This window comes from Anopheles marshallii, chromosome 3, assembly GCF_943734725.1.
Source record: "Anopheles marshallii chromosome 3, idAnoMarsDA_429_01, whole genome shotgun sequence".
In the NCBI taxonomy this organism is placed as follows: domain Eukaryota; kingdom Metazoa; phylum Arthropoda; class Insecta; order Diptera; family Culicidae; genus Anopheles; species Anopheles marshallii.
The window spans coordinates 47,021,978-47,039,264 of NC_071327.1; the positions used below are offsets into that span (position 1 = coordinate 47,021,978).

The 17,287-nt window shown below is 46.2% G+C and overlaps 1 protein-coding gene across 1 annotated transcript; it reads right to left on the reverse strand.

The window, feature by feature from the left end:
* Window positions 1-2,101, reverse strand: LOC128712702 (terminal nucleotidyltransferase 5C). The gene has a single exon (XM_053807589.1). The coding sequence runs from the start codon at window positions 2,099-2,101 to the stop codon at window positions 131-133; it is 1,971 nt and encodes a 656-aa protein (XP_053663564.1). The 3' UTR covers window positions 1-130.
* Window positions 2,102-17,287: the final 15,186 nt, after the last annotated feature.

A 17,287-nucleotide genomic window follows, 5' to 3' on the forward strand; every position in this document is an offset into this window, starting at 1 on the left:
ACGGCGACGGTGCTGGCTGGGTGGATGGTGGGGATGGTGATGTTTCGGCGGCTAACTCCGGCGAATGGTCGGTGCCTGCAATGCTGATAATGCTACCCGGGCCTGCCACCGACGGCAGCGGGCTCACCAATCACGTCGTTATCCAGCTGTTACACGTACACTGGGTGTAGGGAATGAGCGGTGCGTAGTAGATTCCGTTCGCGTACAGCAGTCCCGGCTGCGGGGCCAGCGCGATTGCCTGCGTCTGGGTGATCGCCGCCGACTGTTGCGTCTGCTGCTGCGACTGCTGGGATTGTACTTGCTGTGCCGATGTCGGACACTGTGGAGATGCTTGTTGTGTTTGTTGCTGCTGCTGCTGTTGCTGCTGTTGGGATTGCGCCTGGTGTTGATGGTGATGGTTCGGCGAATGGGCCATCAGCGTGGGTGACTGCGGGGAGAGCTGCTGCGGTGACAGCGACAGATGGGACATTTGCGTCTGGAGCTGAAGCGTTGTATGCTGTTGCTGCTGAGTGTGAGCGGCCGCCGACTGTACATTGGCCGCTGCGGTGGCCGTGCTGATCAGACCGGCCGAATGTTGCTGCTGCTGCTGGTCGCGGTAGAAGATCTCCATTGCGAGGGACTCGATCAGCATGAGCGTTTGGCGACGCTCGTGCCCCATCAGACACACGGTTGACTGTTCGACTACCTCGAATAAATGCATCAGGTACTGGTGCTGCAGGTGTTCCTCGCCCTCGTCGAAGAAATGGTTCTTCAAGTACGATTCCAGCTTGCTGCGCTGCTGCCCGATGTCCGGGAAGTCGATGAAGAACCGCGAGCACATGTACCGTTCGAGCGTCTTGATGCGCTGCGGATCGACCGGCATGTAGTTCCGCACCAGCAGGTTACAGTATTTGAGCAGACCGCCACCGCGGATCTCCTCCGGTTGGCGCGTCGAGATCAGCTTCTTCTGCAGATGGTAGAGCGCCTCCTGGAAGTCGCCGTACACCGACTCACCGACGACGGTCGGATAAAAGTTCTCCGTGATCATCGGCATCTCGGCGCAGTCGTAAAACAGCAGCAGCGAATCGAGCACGATCTGGAACGAGTCCACGCTGAACTCAAACTGACGGCGCATCGTATCGACAAACTTCAGCTCCACATTCTTGTGACCGGGCGAGTTGCCGAGCGAGATGAGACTCCAGCGATCGCCATCGCTGTTCACCTTCACCATCTTGCCGACGTACGCTTCCTTCAGCGAGCACTGCGTTATCTTGCGCCTGACGACACCCTCCGGCATCAGGTCGAGCAGGGACGACAGTACCGCCGACTTGACGCGATCGTAACTCCGGCTGGTGCTGAAGTCGACGGCAAAGATCAGATCGAGATCGTTGTATGGCTGCGGCTCGGACGCCAACACATGACTAGCTGCACCGCCGTTCAGACGAATGTCCTTTACCGTCATACCAGCACCACCGGCGACCACGTCCGTCTCGAGCTTTTCCCGCACAATGTTCACCAGATCCTTCAGCTTCACCTCGAGCGTTGGGAAGTTGCCGCGGCCGTGTATCGAGACCGGTTCGTTCATGACGTCGTTCAGCTTCATCACCTGTTCGAAGGACAGCACCGCCAACCGTTGGGCGGATATGTCCAGATGCTCGTACGATGCGCCCGTCTCCGAACCAGCCGATGAGATACAGGACGAGGACGATGAGGTCGAGGAAGCGGACGACGACGACGATGACGAACCGGACGAGACGGACAGGGAGGCGGCCGTAGACGACGCCGACGAGTACGCCGATGAGTTGGAGCTGTTCGAACGGGGTGATGGTGGTGGCGATACGGAGCCACCCTCCGAGTGAGCGTAGCTCATCGTGGCATAGTTGAACGTGGCCACCGGGTAGGCGTGTGGTGTGGTATAGAGCGTCGTCGTCGTTGCTCCGGTACCGGCACCATGCCGGCTGGTGGCATTAGAGCAGTTGCTGCCGTAACTGTTCTGCTGATGCGTCTGTACATGATAGCTGTCCATGATCCGTTGGGAGTAAGAGTCGGGAACTTTTAAAGTTCCGCACTGCAATGAAAATAGACACAAAGGCAGGATGAATAAAACGGCCATATAATTCATGCATGTAGGAGTAAAACAGCATGTACTCAAGCAATGTCAAGTACCACAGAGTGTAGGTTATCTCACAGCTAACGCTGGAAAGAGGACAGAAAATCCCAGAAATTCTTTACACAGTTGGATCGGCTCGGGGGTGATAGAGGGCAAAACAAATTAGCTGACGTACGTATAGCCAACCACGTTGCACTACCACACTACTTGCACTAATCGCCGCAAGCAGCTGATTATATTGTCACAATTAGCTCACTAAGTTGCGATTGTACCGGTTTGTTAAAATATTTAAAACGTTCATCGAATCCGTTTCCATACTGCTTATAACCGGCACTGGAATAGATCCGGTTTCAATCTTAAATCTAGCATCGTCTAGATCCCAAGTCCCGATTTTAGTAAATCCTTCAAGCAGCCATTATCTCCCAAGGCGGATCCAGATCGGTCGAATCTCACTTCGGGAGCTAGAGTTTTCTCATCACTACACTGGAGCCCCCTACTAGTACACTTGCTTAGTGGCCATACAACTAGCAAACAGACACGTCGCTTACAGATCGGGATTATAGACACACACACACACACACACAAACACACGCAAACACACATAAGCATCACCTAACCACTTTATCGTGGTTTGGTTCCTTCCGGTAATTTCAAAACCAGCTGCAACAAACAACATGACGTCGGCACACACGTTTCGGCCACGATCGCCAATTGTACGACGTTACTAAGCATAGTGCACACGAACACATACACACACACACACAGCCAGGCATGCGCCGGCCGACGGTTATCATTACCCCCATTGAAACCATCAGACCGAGCGGAGAAAAGTTCATGTGTCAGGCTTTATAATTCAATTGCTTACATTGGTTATGCGCATTCGTTCGCCTCTTTACACAACTCTTTTTTCCTTCATTCAGTGCTTCCGCAAATATGCACTTGAACTTCTTTTCACTTTTAGGTTGGGTTTGCTTTGGCTGTGTCTTTTTGTTTACTACTGAATATCCTAGCAGGGTTCATCACTCCATCTTGGCCTATTGCTCCAGTTTTTCACCCTTGATGTGATCTTACAACGAGATCGTAGCGTAGCCGATTTCCCAAAACTATCCACCATAACGACGTAAACTCACAACCTGCGATTGCATACCTTGCGTAGTGTGGTCGAGCGGTATAAATTTTGACCGGTCACCGTGACACTTCCGCTGCGTCTGCAGCTAAACCGATCAATGTTCGACGTGGACGCGGATACACGTGAATCGGTTCCGGTCGCGTTGTACTGCTGTACTACACGAAAAGCACACGCGCACACACCAAAGGTCACTTTCCCACGTGCGCCTAGAATGTTTCGGTACGTTTTGTATGGCAAACTAGAACATCGGGCAGCATAAGTGCCAGACTGTCCACTAATCGTTTCACACCGTGCGTATACAGCGCGCAAAACGGCTGTGTCTGGAATAGAGAGTTCGCGAAACGCACCACCTCGCGTCGTCGTTCGAAACGACACTGAGCAGAGCGCTTGTCGGCGTGGTTCGCGTCGGTGGTCGACATTGCAATTTAACAAAATACTAGAACCAAGAGGGGGACGGAGGAAGGAGGGGGAGAGTTCCGATTGTCCGGGGACTGCTCTCGAAGAATGTAGAGTCAACACACCAATACACCGCAGTACCCCTTGGGGTGGTTGGATAAGGGTTGGAAGAGATCCGGGGCTCTTTGTTTCCTGCCCCCTCCCCCCCCCCCCCCCCCCATCCTCCCCTACAAGTCATTGCCGCAAATAGGTTCTCTTCGACGTTTATATATATGCGCTCACCACGCGTGGATGGAACTCGCGAGTGATCGCAGCGGCTATCCGCAGCCCCCACTACACCACCGCGCCACCAGTGACCAGACGTTACAATGATGGAGACAAAAATCCCCTAAAACGAACCATCCCCCATACTGCTACACCACAGAGACGTTCGTTTAGCAGTAGTGCTGCACAACAAAACAACGTCGCCACTTGTCGCGCGCACCATACCGTCTCGTTCGGTCGCACATCCCGCGGACTCCCCACCCTGCACCCCAGTTACCGCACCACTACGACCTCCCACGACTGGTCTTTCCCGGCAAAAACCTGATAATTGCGTTTCGTGAGCGGCCCTCAAAGATCTTGTATGTGTGTGTGTGTGTTATTTTTTTTTGTATGTGTGGCTGAGTGTTTTTTGAGTTGTTGTTGTTGCCCCTTATTTAGCCAACCCTCTTCTACTCGAACGCAGCACACCCCCCTGCAGGCCCAACCAACTATTAATGCTACGCGTTGATGGCGGTATTGTTGTGCCGCTTGGTATATTGTTCGTTTAGTTTGGGCACTTTTTTGCCTTTTTTGTTGTTTGGTGTGCGTTTGGTTCCACTACCAAACCGCATACACCTTGATGCTAATGTGAAACCACCATCGAAGATACATCATCCCGGTTTGCTATATATTGAATGTTTTCTACTGTAGGGTAATTCCGGGACCATGTTCAAAACCAAGACAACATGAAAAGGAATCGAAAAAGAGGGAGAATATCGACAAAAAAACATCAATAACTAAAATTAGTTTCATGCGTACCACCTCGACCGATACCTGTTACGAGCAGCCCATCAGAGTGTTGTGTTGTTTACTGCTGTGGTGTTACTCTATGGACACTGTCCGACTACCTCCTTCCGGGCGTAAAGCGTGGAGAGAAAAAAAAGCCCCGTAACACAGATGCGGCTGCTGTGCTAAAACCAACCATTGCTCATCAATTAGACAGTTTAGACCGCACTACACAGCTGCAGCTTGTTGACGCATTTGTTTCCCTTTGGCTTGTGGCGCGAGTTTCGGGCGACCAGAAACGTGCTAATTTGCGTGCAGAAATAACTACTCGGACTCGCGTTTCATGTGTAACACCAAGGAGAGAAGCATCACTCAATACAGTCAAAATTGATCAGCTAACCACCGATATGCACGAACTGGAGAAATTCAAAAATTGGTTAAATTTCTCGACATTTCCTATTCCGCCACTGCAGTAGCTCACTCGCAAATGTTTCTCAAACATTATGGCTGCTTAGTCTAGATCGTATTGTTTTTTTCAAGGAATTTCCCGACGAAAACAAACCATCCAGTCAACGACACGGCGAAGCGTGCAGATTTTTTCTGAGAATTCGCAACTTTGGGAGATAAAATAATCAGATAATCACACGTAGCCAGAGTTTGTACAGCTTATTCTGCGCGGTCGCGCTGCTATCCCAACAGAAAGGCGTTTTCTTCGAATGATGCTGTTTGAACAGCAGCGCAGACATTCGTTTTATTTGGACACTCTCGAGCACACAGATGGGAGCACTAGTTTCCAACTATAGTGCCTGTAGCTGTCAGTTTGTTTCAACCTCGATTCAATCGCCCATAGTTTTGTTTGCTGCGCAAATAATCCTCTTTTCGGGTAGTTTTCATGTTAAACGTTTGCTTAAAATACACCTGAAACAGATTGCAAAACAGCTACAAAAATATGCCTGCACAGCGACTGAAATGGAGCGATCAACAGTAATGTAATCGATTAATAACATTCTTCAAGGGTGCAACAACAACGCAACATCGAGACGAAGCCGTGTGTTATAAAATGCAGCAGCACCGTGTTGGATAAAGGCACAAGAAAAGAAATACAGGCACCCCTCCCGTCTGACATAATACCGGTGGAGATATGCAAAAAGCTTGACAGTGACGACGGTGACGGTGGGTTCACCTCTGATGCCCGCACACCATTGTCGGAGGATTGGCTGCCAATTGGAATTGCAGGCAAAGCTTTGCCGAGGCAGCGCCGCACAGTTACCTGACTAGAATGGTAGCCTCACTTCGGCGGAGGGCGCCCGCCCGGTTCGTCGTCTGACGGTGAGTTACGGCTCTGCATACTTACCGTGGCCCAACCCCGACAGGCAGTATCCTGGAGGTCGAGTCGTGCGCCAGCAATTGCGTATCTGGTGCAGTTACACCACCCCAGACCGGGGCCTTTTTGCATTTCAATTCGACCTCCAGTGCAACGTCCTCGGGACCCGTATCGACGTCGCGAACCAAACAAACCAAACAAAAAAAAAATACCACTCCCGCACCTCAACATAGCAGAGCGGTACGCTTTAGACTTGCACTCTCGTTCGCAGTTAAGTTTTGTTTTGCGTGAAACCCGTCCGAGATAATGGAACGCTCGGAAAGATCATATCTTCTTGCGTCTGAAACTGATGTACTTAGACGCTCAAGGATCAGAAAGTCATCACCAGTTGGGGTGAATCGTCAGATACATCTACAGCCAAAGGTGCAACACTAGCCAGTTAACTGATCCAAGACAAGATCAAGTGATCTCCGCGACGGACGTCACACGCAGGGCCGCTCCCAAGGGCTTCGCTGCAGCGATCGGTAGCGATCTCGCTGTTTTTTCTTCTGTTCACCAAAAACTGCGTGAGACGTACGTGCACGAACGCACGAAACGAGGTGCTCGAGGTGGTAAACCTTGACGTGGGACGGCAAACCATGCGTTTGGGCCATTAGGACAACTCGAGGCCTCTTTGGACGGGTTGTTTCGGTGACGGTGTTTCGATCGCGCGATTAGTGAGGTTTTCGTTTTCGGGTGGTTACCACGACATCCCTACTCCATGGGTCCATCTACCCGACATCTATGCACACTAGGTCAATGTCAAGAGCGAGGCAAGATGAGCGCTCACTTATTCGCATGAATGTAGCAGGAACGCTGGGTTTTGGCGGCATCTTCGGCGGTGTTTATTTTCGGCGATCGGAAGTGGAGCACTAAACGAGCCGGATCCGGTTGCGAAGGTTGCGAAGAAGGAAGAAGGTGCGTGATGAACTATGAAAATTAGCGAAGATAGTTTTGCTTTCATAGCTCGTGTTGGTAAATTCTTCATGCTGCTTTAAGAGTGTTCGTCGGGTGCTAGCCAATTTTCACGAATGCTACCCAACTTACAGGCGAATCAAACCGTCTCATGTGGTCTCTAAATCTGATAAGCCGCGCTGCGCTGCGTTCACGTTCATTTAAACAGTTTTCTGTTAGTATGCGTGTGTTGTGCCCCTCCGGGCGAAACGTGACCAGATCGAAAAAGCCGGATGTTATAATAAGTGATTTCATCGATCTGGTTGCATAAGTCTCTCAAGAACCAAGCCTCCTTAAATATCGAACCTGGACAACATGGAGCAAGGCACCAGTTCTCTTTTAGTCTATGTTTTTTATGCCTGTTCACTAGTTCGCTACCACTATGACCGGGCGTGCAGCAACACGTCATACTACCCCAAGGAGCGTATGTGACCTAGTGAAGCTTTTAACCAACCCGGAGAGAAGAGCGAAGAGAAGGGGAGGGGAGGAGGAGAGGGAGGGAAAAACCCAATCAAATGCGTGAAGGTTGCCTTCGGACCGGACTTAACCGCGTTAACCATTGCGAACCGGTGCAAGTACCGCGGCCAAACCAAACCAGTTCCGCCGTTCGCAAGGAGCCAATCGGGTGACCGAGCGTTTGTTTCGAGGGCGATGGGAGCGTGCGCCACAACACCGGCCTGCCCACACTTCTGGGCAGTTCGATAAATTCAAGTGAAAGATTAATAATAACAAACATATTACGACAAACTAAAACAGGCCTCAAACGCTCGAAGGTCGGCGGCCCCGGATCGAAAGATATGTGTGGCGGTGTGCGTTCTAATCTAACCTATATATTTTTTCCACTCACCTGGTCCGACCTCGATGAGAGCCTTGAAGGACCGTGTATAGCCGTGCTGGTACACAGCCAGGAAGAAAAATGGTAGGGCACTCCGAATGGTAGTCAAAGGAGAGGGTGGGAAGGAGAGGGGTTCAGGGAGAAAATTAATAATAGTTTGGACGGGCTTAGGCGAATTTACACCCCTCGCTAAGGATAGGGGAGCAAACCGCACAGCTGCAGGACATTATGCAATTATTGCTGTACCAGGCAGGGGCGATCGATCAAAACCGCATGGTGATCAGTAGACAAGGTCGAGCAAGGGCAAAATAATTTATCGATCTCGTAGTCTTTGAGACGCTGTTAGTTGTGGTGTCTTGTGCGCGCTTTGCTGTGAGCCGTTCGGTATATTTTCCCCTGCACGATGATAGTTCTAAATGAGATTCTGTAAACATAGTGTGTAACGACAATGTTAAGACGTGAAATAATTTCCATCTCCGACAACATGTCACGGTTTAGTTCCCAAAATGAAATGTAATGTTTTTTTCACTGGGAAAATATTAAAACAAAATCGCAAACACGGTTCCGAAAGGCTCAGCCACCATCAACAATATGACCTCGATTTTTTAAATGCTTCTTTCTACACGAAAGGCCTAATTGGTCGGGCAGCGATCTCAAATCTACAAACAGTGGTAGCCTACATTTAAGGGTAAGTCATGCCAGTTCGGAAGCACGCAGCACTACATAAAAGGAACCGGCACAGGCCACCGCACTAACAGGCCCGCTTGCATGCCTTTTGTGGGATGCATCAGAAGAAACACTGCCAAAGAACGTGAACAAAGGGAAGCAAACCGTAGAAGAAGAAAAAATAGTGCAAACGAAAGTGGATGCAGTAGCAAATGAAATTAAACACCCCTTCCCAATTCGGCGAGTAGCAGTGCCCGCCCCTGATGCGTTTGGCTGGGAACCATACACATAACCGCTCTGGATAGCCTTGATAGTCTACTGGTTTGCATTGCAACAAACCGAAGCAAGCGACGCAGAACAAAAATGAAAGAAAAAGCAAGATAACCGGACGGTACAAGATTCAAGGTCTTGTCTCGGTTCATGTCACTAATTACCCTTTTTTTTCGAAACAACTTCACAGATCAATGAAAGTACGACAGAACAGGTGCAAGCTACGAGGGAAGCTCTAAAGTAATGATAAAATCTCATTTTGTTTCCAAAAGGGTACAAATAGTTTGAAGAATTGATAAGACGTTTAGCGGTGGCGTCGGTCGTCTAACACCAAGATGGGTACCAAATCCTATTCAGATTGTAGATTCACTCGGAGGTTGTTACTATTCAACTACCACTAAGTAAAGATAAGTCTTGGTGTTTCAATAAGGATGACCTAGACGGTTTTTCCCATAACGATCGAGAACGCATGGTGCCATGATCAGGATAAATAAAGATAACGTTTTAAACCATATTTATTAGAAGTACTATTCGTGGCAATCTGGGGTATAAGCGAAAATGTGTTGCGTATCCTGGTCACGGCATCACCTATTTTTCTGCTGATTGCGGGATAAAATGCTTAAGCTTGGTTCTTGGTTGGTTGAGTTTCTTGTGCAATTGCAAATGCTGTTATTTATATATTTATACATATCTAACAAAACACTTGCCAATCTTATGAAATACTTACACAATTAAAAAACTTTCTTGCACAGTGAAAAGATGTGAAAGTTGTTAGTTTTACACAAACAGAACGAATCACCGATTTCGAATAAAACACTAAACACGCTCCCCAATCACACGGCAATGAACGATAAACGCCTAGCAAATCACCTCGTTACAGGATACGAAACCAGACACAGTTCCAATGTACCATGACACAACGGTTCGATAATTACTGGTACCGTTCGCTTATCAATCGCCGTAAAACGGTGTTGTACGGTGAAGCAAATGAACCTTGTTCGTTACTCTCTTAAAATTTCAATCTTCCTGTCACACGATGATAGAAAAGCTTCCACTAGTGGACCAGCAGCCTGCGGTGTAAAGTAATGTAATGTAACGGCTGTATCTTGTTGCTGACACTACATGTCCGACGACACTTTTCCGTCGCAGAGCGTCGTGTACATCGTTCTTACGCCGATCGGACGATAAAGCAGCCCGTCTGGCTTTCCCAAATACTCGGTGACGGTGTACGACAAGGAATGTGTTTTATCGAAAAGGTAGTCATACTAACGACGATAAAATCTAACAACATGCCCGATGCGCAAAAAAGTTTAAGAATGAAAGGCCGATAGTGTACTCCAAGTGTGTGTTCTACGTCTCCTAGCCTCTCCTAGCCACCTGGTGGTCACTTACCTTGTGGTGAGTTTTAATTTGCACGCAATTTACAAGCATTGTATACGCTACTCCATAGTGCTTATTGAACCATTTCTTATTTTTCACCAACCAAGTTATGAGTTCTTCTCCGTTTTTTTGTGGTCTCATAGATATTGTTTACCTTTTTATGTGCGTCTCGTGAAATTAACTAACGACTTTTTTTACTGAACGGTTATGGGGTTTGTTTTGGTTTTGCTTTGAAAATCAATTAACCCATTGCCCTTTCAGGAAGCAATGTGTGGCGATAAAAAGAATGCTGCTGGTTGATTGCTTGAAGCAGCAAAACAAGCTCGAGTGTCATAATCTTTACCAACAGCTTACGAAAAGCTAAAACACCGAAGGGGGTTGTTATTGTTTTACCTATCCGGCCTTTTTATCGCCTGTTTGCGTTTTTATCAACAATCATCCGATGTTGATTACAGACGTAGGAAGCTTGGTGCGGAATTTCCCACGATTGAACAACTGGCGTAACGTGACGAAATTACTTACACATTTCTCTTAAGGAATGAAACCGAAAATTTAATGTTTTTTTCGAGTTTCGAGAAATTCAATTTAATGCTTTTTTCCTTACTTTTCATTACAAATAGCACTTAACAGATGATCAGTTAAAATCCCATTTCAAATATGTATGTCAAAACAATGGCGTACGGCTAGATATTTGGTAAAAAAAATACAACACTATAACCACTTATTTTCAACTGACAAATGCACATTGCTTTCTGGTACATTATTACGCACTAGTTGATTTACACTCGCTAAGAATGACTGCCGAATTATTGAAGGTAACCAATTTTTTCCCCCAAAAAAGCTCGCTTTTGTTGCGCTCGACTTTGTTCCGACCGTATACGTGGCGCCAGTTCACCAAAGTGCAGGTCAAGTGTTTACGGTGCAGCGCTAAAAAGGTGAAAAACACCCATTAAAATATCGCTTCCTCGCGCGTTCTCGGTGCACCACGTTAATTGCACCCGGGGTGTACCGAAACCATACGTGCCGCAAATCAATATTGACAGAGCAACCGAATAACCACCCCCTACCCCACCTTCCCTTCCCCCTCGATCTCCCTCGAGACTTGTGCGCTCTCCCTTCACAAGCCGGTGAAAGTGCGGAAAAGTGCAGCGAGGAAAGCTCATCGTCGGAACACGTGAACCGCAACCGTGTCGGTACGCGATCCGGGAGCGTGACACACGCGGACGTCGTGGCGGAAACGTGCGCTATGCCACGCTATCTCTCACTCTCTCCATTGCTCATTATCATCGTTCCGTTCCGTTCGATTGTGTGTGCGGAAGAAGGATGGAAGGAACATTCAGCTTCGCATGTCCCGCTTTCAATTAACTCGGAACACACCGCTAGATACTGAAGTTGAGCACCACAGGTAGCGATTCAATCAAGTACCGAATTTCGCACGCACATGTTAGAACCCAAACGGGGCTGCTTATGAGCAGACTGCAAAGTTGCAAATAATAAAATAGAACAAGCTGCTCCATTTACCGCTTCACACAGGCATGCAGCTGTCGATCTGATAGTGCAACTGCAAAGCTGAACGCATAGCAATAAAAGAACCCATAATGTTGCGTGCACACAGAATGCAAGTGCGATTTGATCTGACAGTTAATGCACACCGGCTAGAACTCGTTCCACGATCTCGATTGAACTCGCTGTTCATCTGCGTGAACGATCCAACCGAAGAGGAAGCGTAAAATTTGACCACACTCAACCGCAGTGCTATTAACATTTAAAGTGGTTATGTTATTTTTTTCTTGCTTTGCTGCTCCACCGAACCACCCAACACCATGCCTGGTGGATGAAATGGTGGAATATGTGTTCGCGTCATGTTTAACGGCTATTGACATAAATCCAATGTCATGCTGTTTGTACGCGTTCTGTAATGCTGCGGATGCGGGAATATGCGCCAATTTTATGCATTTCTTAAAAGGTGCGCCATTCTGCAAACGTCGCGAAATCCCATCCGATCAACCCCACCCCCTACAACGTAGAAGATCTGATGGAAATAAATGAGAATTCATGTATTTTCTGTCCGTTGAATGACTTGACAGACGGGGTGCAATTTTGTGCATGTTTCGCTCGAAAGCATCATGTCCACCAACAGCCATCAATCACAATATTTCCCCCCCAAGGTCAACACGCCTGCACGGACACGGATCTGATAAGGATGTAGCATTTCGCTGCGGTTGAATTTGCGGCGTCAATCAACCAGTACGTCGCAACAAACAGGATATCAACTTCAGCAACTTCAACTGCTAGCCCGCAACTATCGAAAGTTTGGTAAATGAAATCAACTGTCCGGCGATCGACGGCAACAACGGCTCAGCGTTGGTTCGTGCAGCGGCAATGCTAATAGTGCGAAGGTGGTTGCCGGTACGTGCAAGCGCGCTGCACACACGGTCAGGCCCAATTATTATCCAATTAGCTAATTATTGATTCCACTCTCGGCGAAATTACACACCGAACCACCGGTCCGCAGGCCATGGAGCGCTGCGCACATTTAGCATGCAGTTGAGCGGTTCCAAAGAGACACGTTTGATGGCAATATTGCTGCTCAGCTGAGCCGATAAACTATGTGTGGCTTTGGTCTTTTCTTCGGCAAATAAAATGGACACCTTACCCCCTGCTCGATCGAATCGGTTGACCGTGGGGAAGGCCTTTTCAATGGACTACGCAGGGTTGTGAAATGGTGTTTGCTGTTACACTTTGTGCCGATCGCTCACACTCCCCGGGTGTCGGGATCTAAGACGATGGGCTAACGTTTTCGCTAACAAACGTGGGCGTTTTTATCTCCATGGCGGCATGGCGATTGATAAGTCCAGCCAGCCGGTTACATTGTGTTGCTCGTACGACCTCCTCGTGTTCTGATGAATCATTTGTGGAAGACGTACAAGATTCTCCATTTCCTTGCTTCATGAAACACATCTTAAAGTAGGTGATTGCTAACTGGAGACAACATTTATCTCCACTCTAATCCAACGAGCAAACGATTTGACGCTAAGCTCACAGCAAAATATGAGTTGAAGAAAGTTAAAAATTGTCATAAAAAATTAATGAACTGCAACAACCCTTATATTGTTTTCACCACTCGCGCAAAATGGAGAACGGAACGAAAAACCTAAAGTGTGTGCACAAATTGAAAAAAAACACACACATTCAACTGGTAACTGCTAATGGTACACCTTACAAAGCAGAAAAGCTGTCGAATGCACACACATTTGGTTGGGCTGTATGTAGGTGAACTATGTAACTAATTGCAGGTTGCTTACTGCACCGTAATCGTCTAACACAGGAGAGCGTGTGGAAGCGATGACGTATATTGTAGTCGATTTAAACTCTCTTCGGTATCAACAAACAACGAAAAAGAAAACCCTAATTGATTTATTTTTACAATTATTTACACATTGCCCTTGAAATCTATTGTAACGAGAGTTTCCTTTAAAATAAACTTCATTTCATATATAAAAAAACATCACATCGATTGGAATATTTGGACTTCCAGGCAAGGCCATTGTATGGACTGCAAATTCAGACCTGACATCAAAATATTTTTTCGTATCTGGGGAACTACTTTCTGCGATAGAGAAGACTTCAGTTCTACGCCTCCAAAATTACAATTACTATCAGCAGTTGTTCGACTACAAGTGTGATTTAACTTTTATTGTATAGATTTTTGAACGTATTCAAAGCTCCTTCGTACAGCTCATTGTTTTCCACAATACAGCTTATTCTCTTTCCTTGCACTTTTCCTTCATGGCAAACGATTGATGAAAGAATTAATTATAATGACAGGTTCAATAGTTCATTTGATCATTTATTTCATGCTGCTAAAATTGTAACTCGAAGTTATGTGTAGCAGGTAATCTAAATTTAGGCGCAAACAGAACGAACATAGAAGAAATCAAAATTTACCATAATTGCACACATATAGAAAACAATCATTCATTTATTGTACAACAAAGCTGGTAATAGAGCAAGTAAAATTGTAGTACAAGATTTCTTATATCAACCGTTGTTTTAGGAAAACTTCTGAATGCATTATTCCCGTTTGAATTTTAAACTAATTGGTTTATTGATTTTTAATCCTTTTTTTCTAACAATGTACATGACATTGTTTGACAGGATTGAAGTTTTATTCCGTATCTGTTTGACATTAATTTTGTATCAAAACCATGACTCATCAGTAGATTGATTTTTCGCCACTTCCTATCTTCGTCTAAAACACCACACACCACACACACACCCACAGCACCATACGAATGCTGCTCAAATTCTATGGAATGTGGTGTTTTGCCGTGTTTATTGGCAATAATCGTTAGAAAATACTTCAAAAGAAAAGAGCTCCAAGCGCCTAAGCCAGTAAAAGAAATGGAACAAACTGGTACCGGTACTACAGTGAATTAAAGGCACTTAGCGCAAGATAAGTACCGTACTGTCGTATAATAGGTTCAGATTGTTAGTGGATGCATCGTAAAGTCGTAAAGCATCCGGGGGCTAGTATATCAAAACATGTGCCATTCACTCTTCGTTTTCATACCAATTTGCCCTCATGTACAGCGCAACTCGTGCCGTTCTAGCAGGCGAACAATAATGGGTTATTAAAGAGTGCCCTTCTCGCACATTACTGAGCACCAGCCGAAGAGTGGCTGTACAACAAAACTGCTAAATATTTTCGACAGTTGCAGAACCTAACCTTCACGGTTGACTTTATGGCAGAACCGGAACCCAAAGCGCAGCTAAATGTCAGCGGCCCGGTTTCGTTGGGTGGCAAACTGTGGCTTTACAAATAAGCTGCCGTAATGCAAATGAAGCGTTTTGTAGCATTTAATGGAAAACCTGTTTCTTCATTCGGAAGATTCTCATCGATCGCTAATTGAAATGAATGCCTACGATCGGGAGGATGCGGTTTTGTGACGCCCAAGCTCATAAAATGCTAATTTTGCGCCGAGAAGTCGAAATTGAACATTTGCTCTGTGTGGAATTTCATGCATATCCTTGAAAAGTTATCAATACACAGTCGACAAAAGGAATCTTTTGTTCGTACATAAACCATGGTCGGGATTAAATGACCAAATCTTTAAATATCGTGGGGGAATTTTTTATATGCAATCCGCATTGCGTGGTGCATTGCGTTGCCAACCACGGCCTGGCGCTACTCATTGCGTGACCAATACCCCCTGCATCTCTTCCACCCATAATACATCCACCCTTCTACTCCTCAATCGGACAGAAGAAGAAGGGCGTACGATTCAAACGAAGCTACAGTGAGCCAAGCGCGAATAGATGGAGCGATTTCTCCTGGCGATCGGTCTGCTTCTACAGTTTTCGGTACCAACCGTCCGCTTATTAACAATCTTGCAACCACCGTTGAAATGTTGCAACGATAAAGCACGAAACGGTGGAATCGAATACCACTGATTTGCCTCCTGGTTTTCCCTTCCGGTGTACGGCGCACACGAACCACCCACCCGGTTCACTTCCTATAGCGATACGACCCAACCGTGATATACAGAGACGAACCACATCGCTAGCTTAAGGATGGTCACGTTTTGTATTTCTTTTTCGCCTTGCCTAATCGCGTCTCTTCTTCACTCCCAACGCCAGGGAATGGGGCAGGACAATCGAAACAAGGTTTCAGGAGAGATACAGTCTTATTATTTATCACCGCGTCCAACACCCGCCTGCAACCGTGTGTGTGTGTGTGTTTGTGCATTCGATGGTATGGGAGAGATTTCCGCCTGCCCAGGAATGAGCATTTTCCGGTGCACAACATCACGTGAATGCTGAAGGAATGCTAAAATGTGCACCATTGGCTGCGTGGCCTCACCGGCCAGCTCGTAATCTGGTTAAGGCTGTGGCGTTGCTTGCGGCCCGAGCTGGTATGGTCTGGTGCGACACTGCCGCTTGATTTCGATTAGTTCCTCCTGTTTGGGCTGGTATCATTTGGCTTCTTTGCGGGCTAAAAAAAAACCCCAATGATGCAAATAAACTAGAAACACGGGCGTACGTAGTCGCAATGACGTCGCAGTTGTACGTTGACGCATTTTTACAACCACGTTGCAGTACAAAGAGCTATTTGATCAATTTGTTTTCACCGCGAAATAAATTAGCTCTTTCACAGCAGGAAAATATCATGACTTGCCAGTTTAGCAGGTGTGTTTTGTTGCGTTTCGTATTGTTTTTCGCAATAGGGAAGAAAGAAGATCTTAACATTTTGTACTATTTTAGCCTTTCCCTGGCTTTAACTGTTTACTGGATAGAACAGTGGTCGGCAAATTTCTTGATCCACGAGTCAAAATGTGTACTAAAACAGAATCATCTTCAAATGGTTTTCAAAGAAGTCAATGACTATAAATGCCTGTTAAAATAGACGCCGATATTTAAAATAAATATGCGATTCCTTTCAGTTTATAATACGACAAACTGATCAGAATGTATCTCTTAACCATTTTTTAAAGTAAACAAAGAAATTATTGTTACTAAATCGTCCGGGTTCCACCCATTGATGCTCATTTTAGTCAACATTCTAATACAAAACCTATTGAGGATATCAGTTAAAAACACCATCATCTGAAGGTTTTTTTTATCCTACGAATAGTAATGCCCTATTTAAGAATTTGTTTAAATGAAAAGTATACGTTGAACGCACAAAAATAGCTGTTAAGTTATTGACTTCAAACCTCAATACAATCGAACACAACGGCTAAAGAAAGATCCCTAATTCTCAAGAATAATTCCACAATGTCTTGTATTTGAACACTCTCATGAAGCACCAATAACGTTTAAATGCATTTGCAATTTGCGGTAAAGGTTTAGCAATCTTTCATGCTTTTGTAATGCAATTTAAAGTTCATGCATATTTAATAATTCATATTTTATATTAAAGTAATAAACTACCTTTACTGTGCTATGATATCATTTGTCTAAGAAAGAACGTTATGTCTACAAAATGACCCACAATCGTAACTTGCCCTCTCATCCAGATTGTTTAATGACCCTTTACTTTCACTATCCGATCTTCAGCCTCATCACCATCACCTGCGCTCTCGGTATTATGATACAAGTGAGCATCAGCAGAGAGTCAACTCTCCATTCACTAAAAAGCTGGATCTGTGGTGCTGTTTGGTAGGCGCGAGGTAA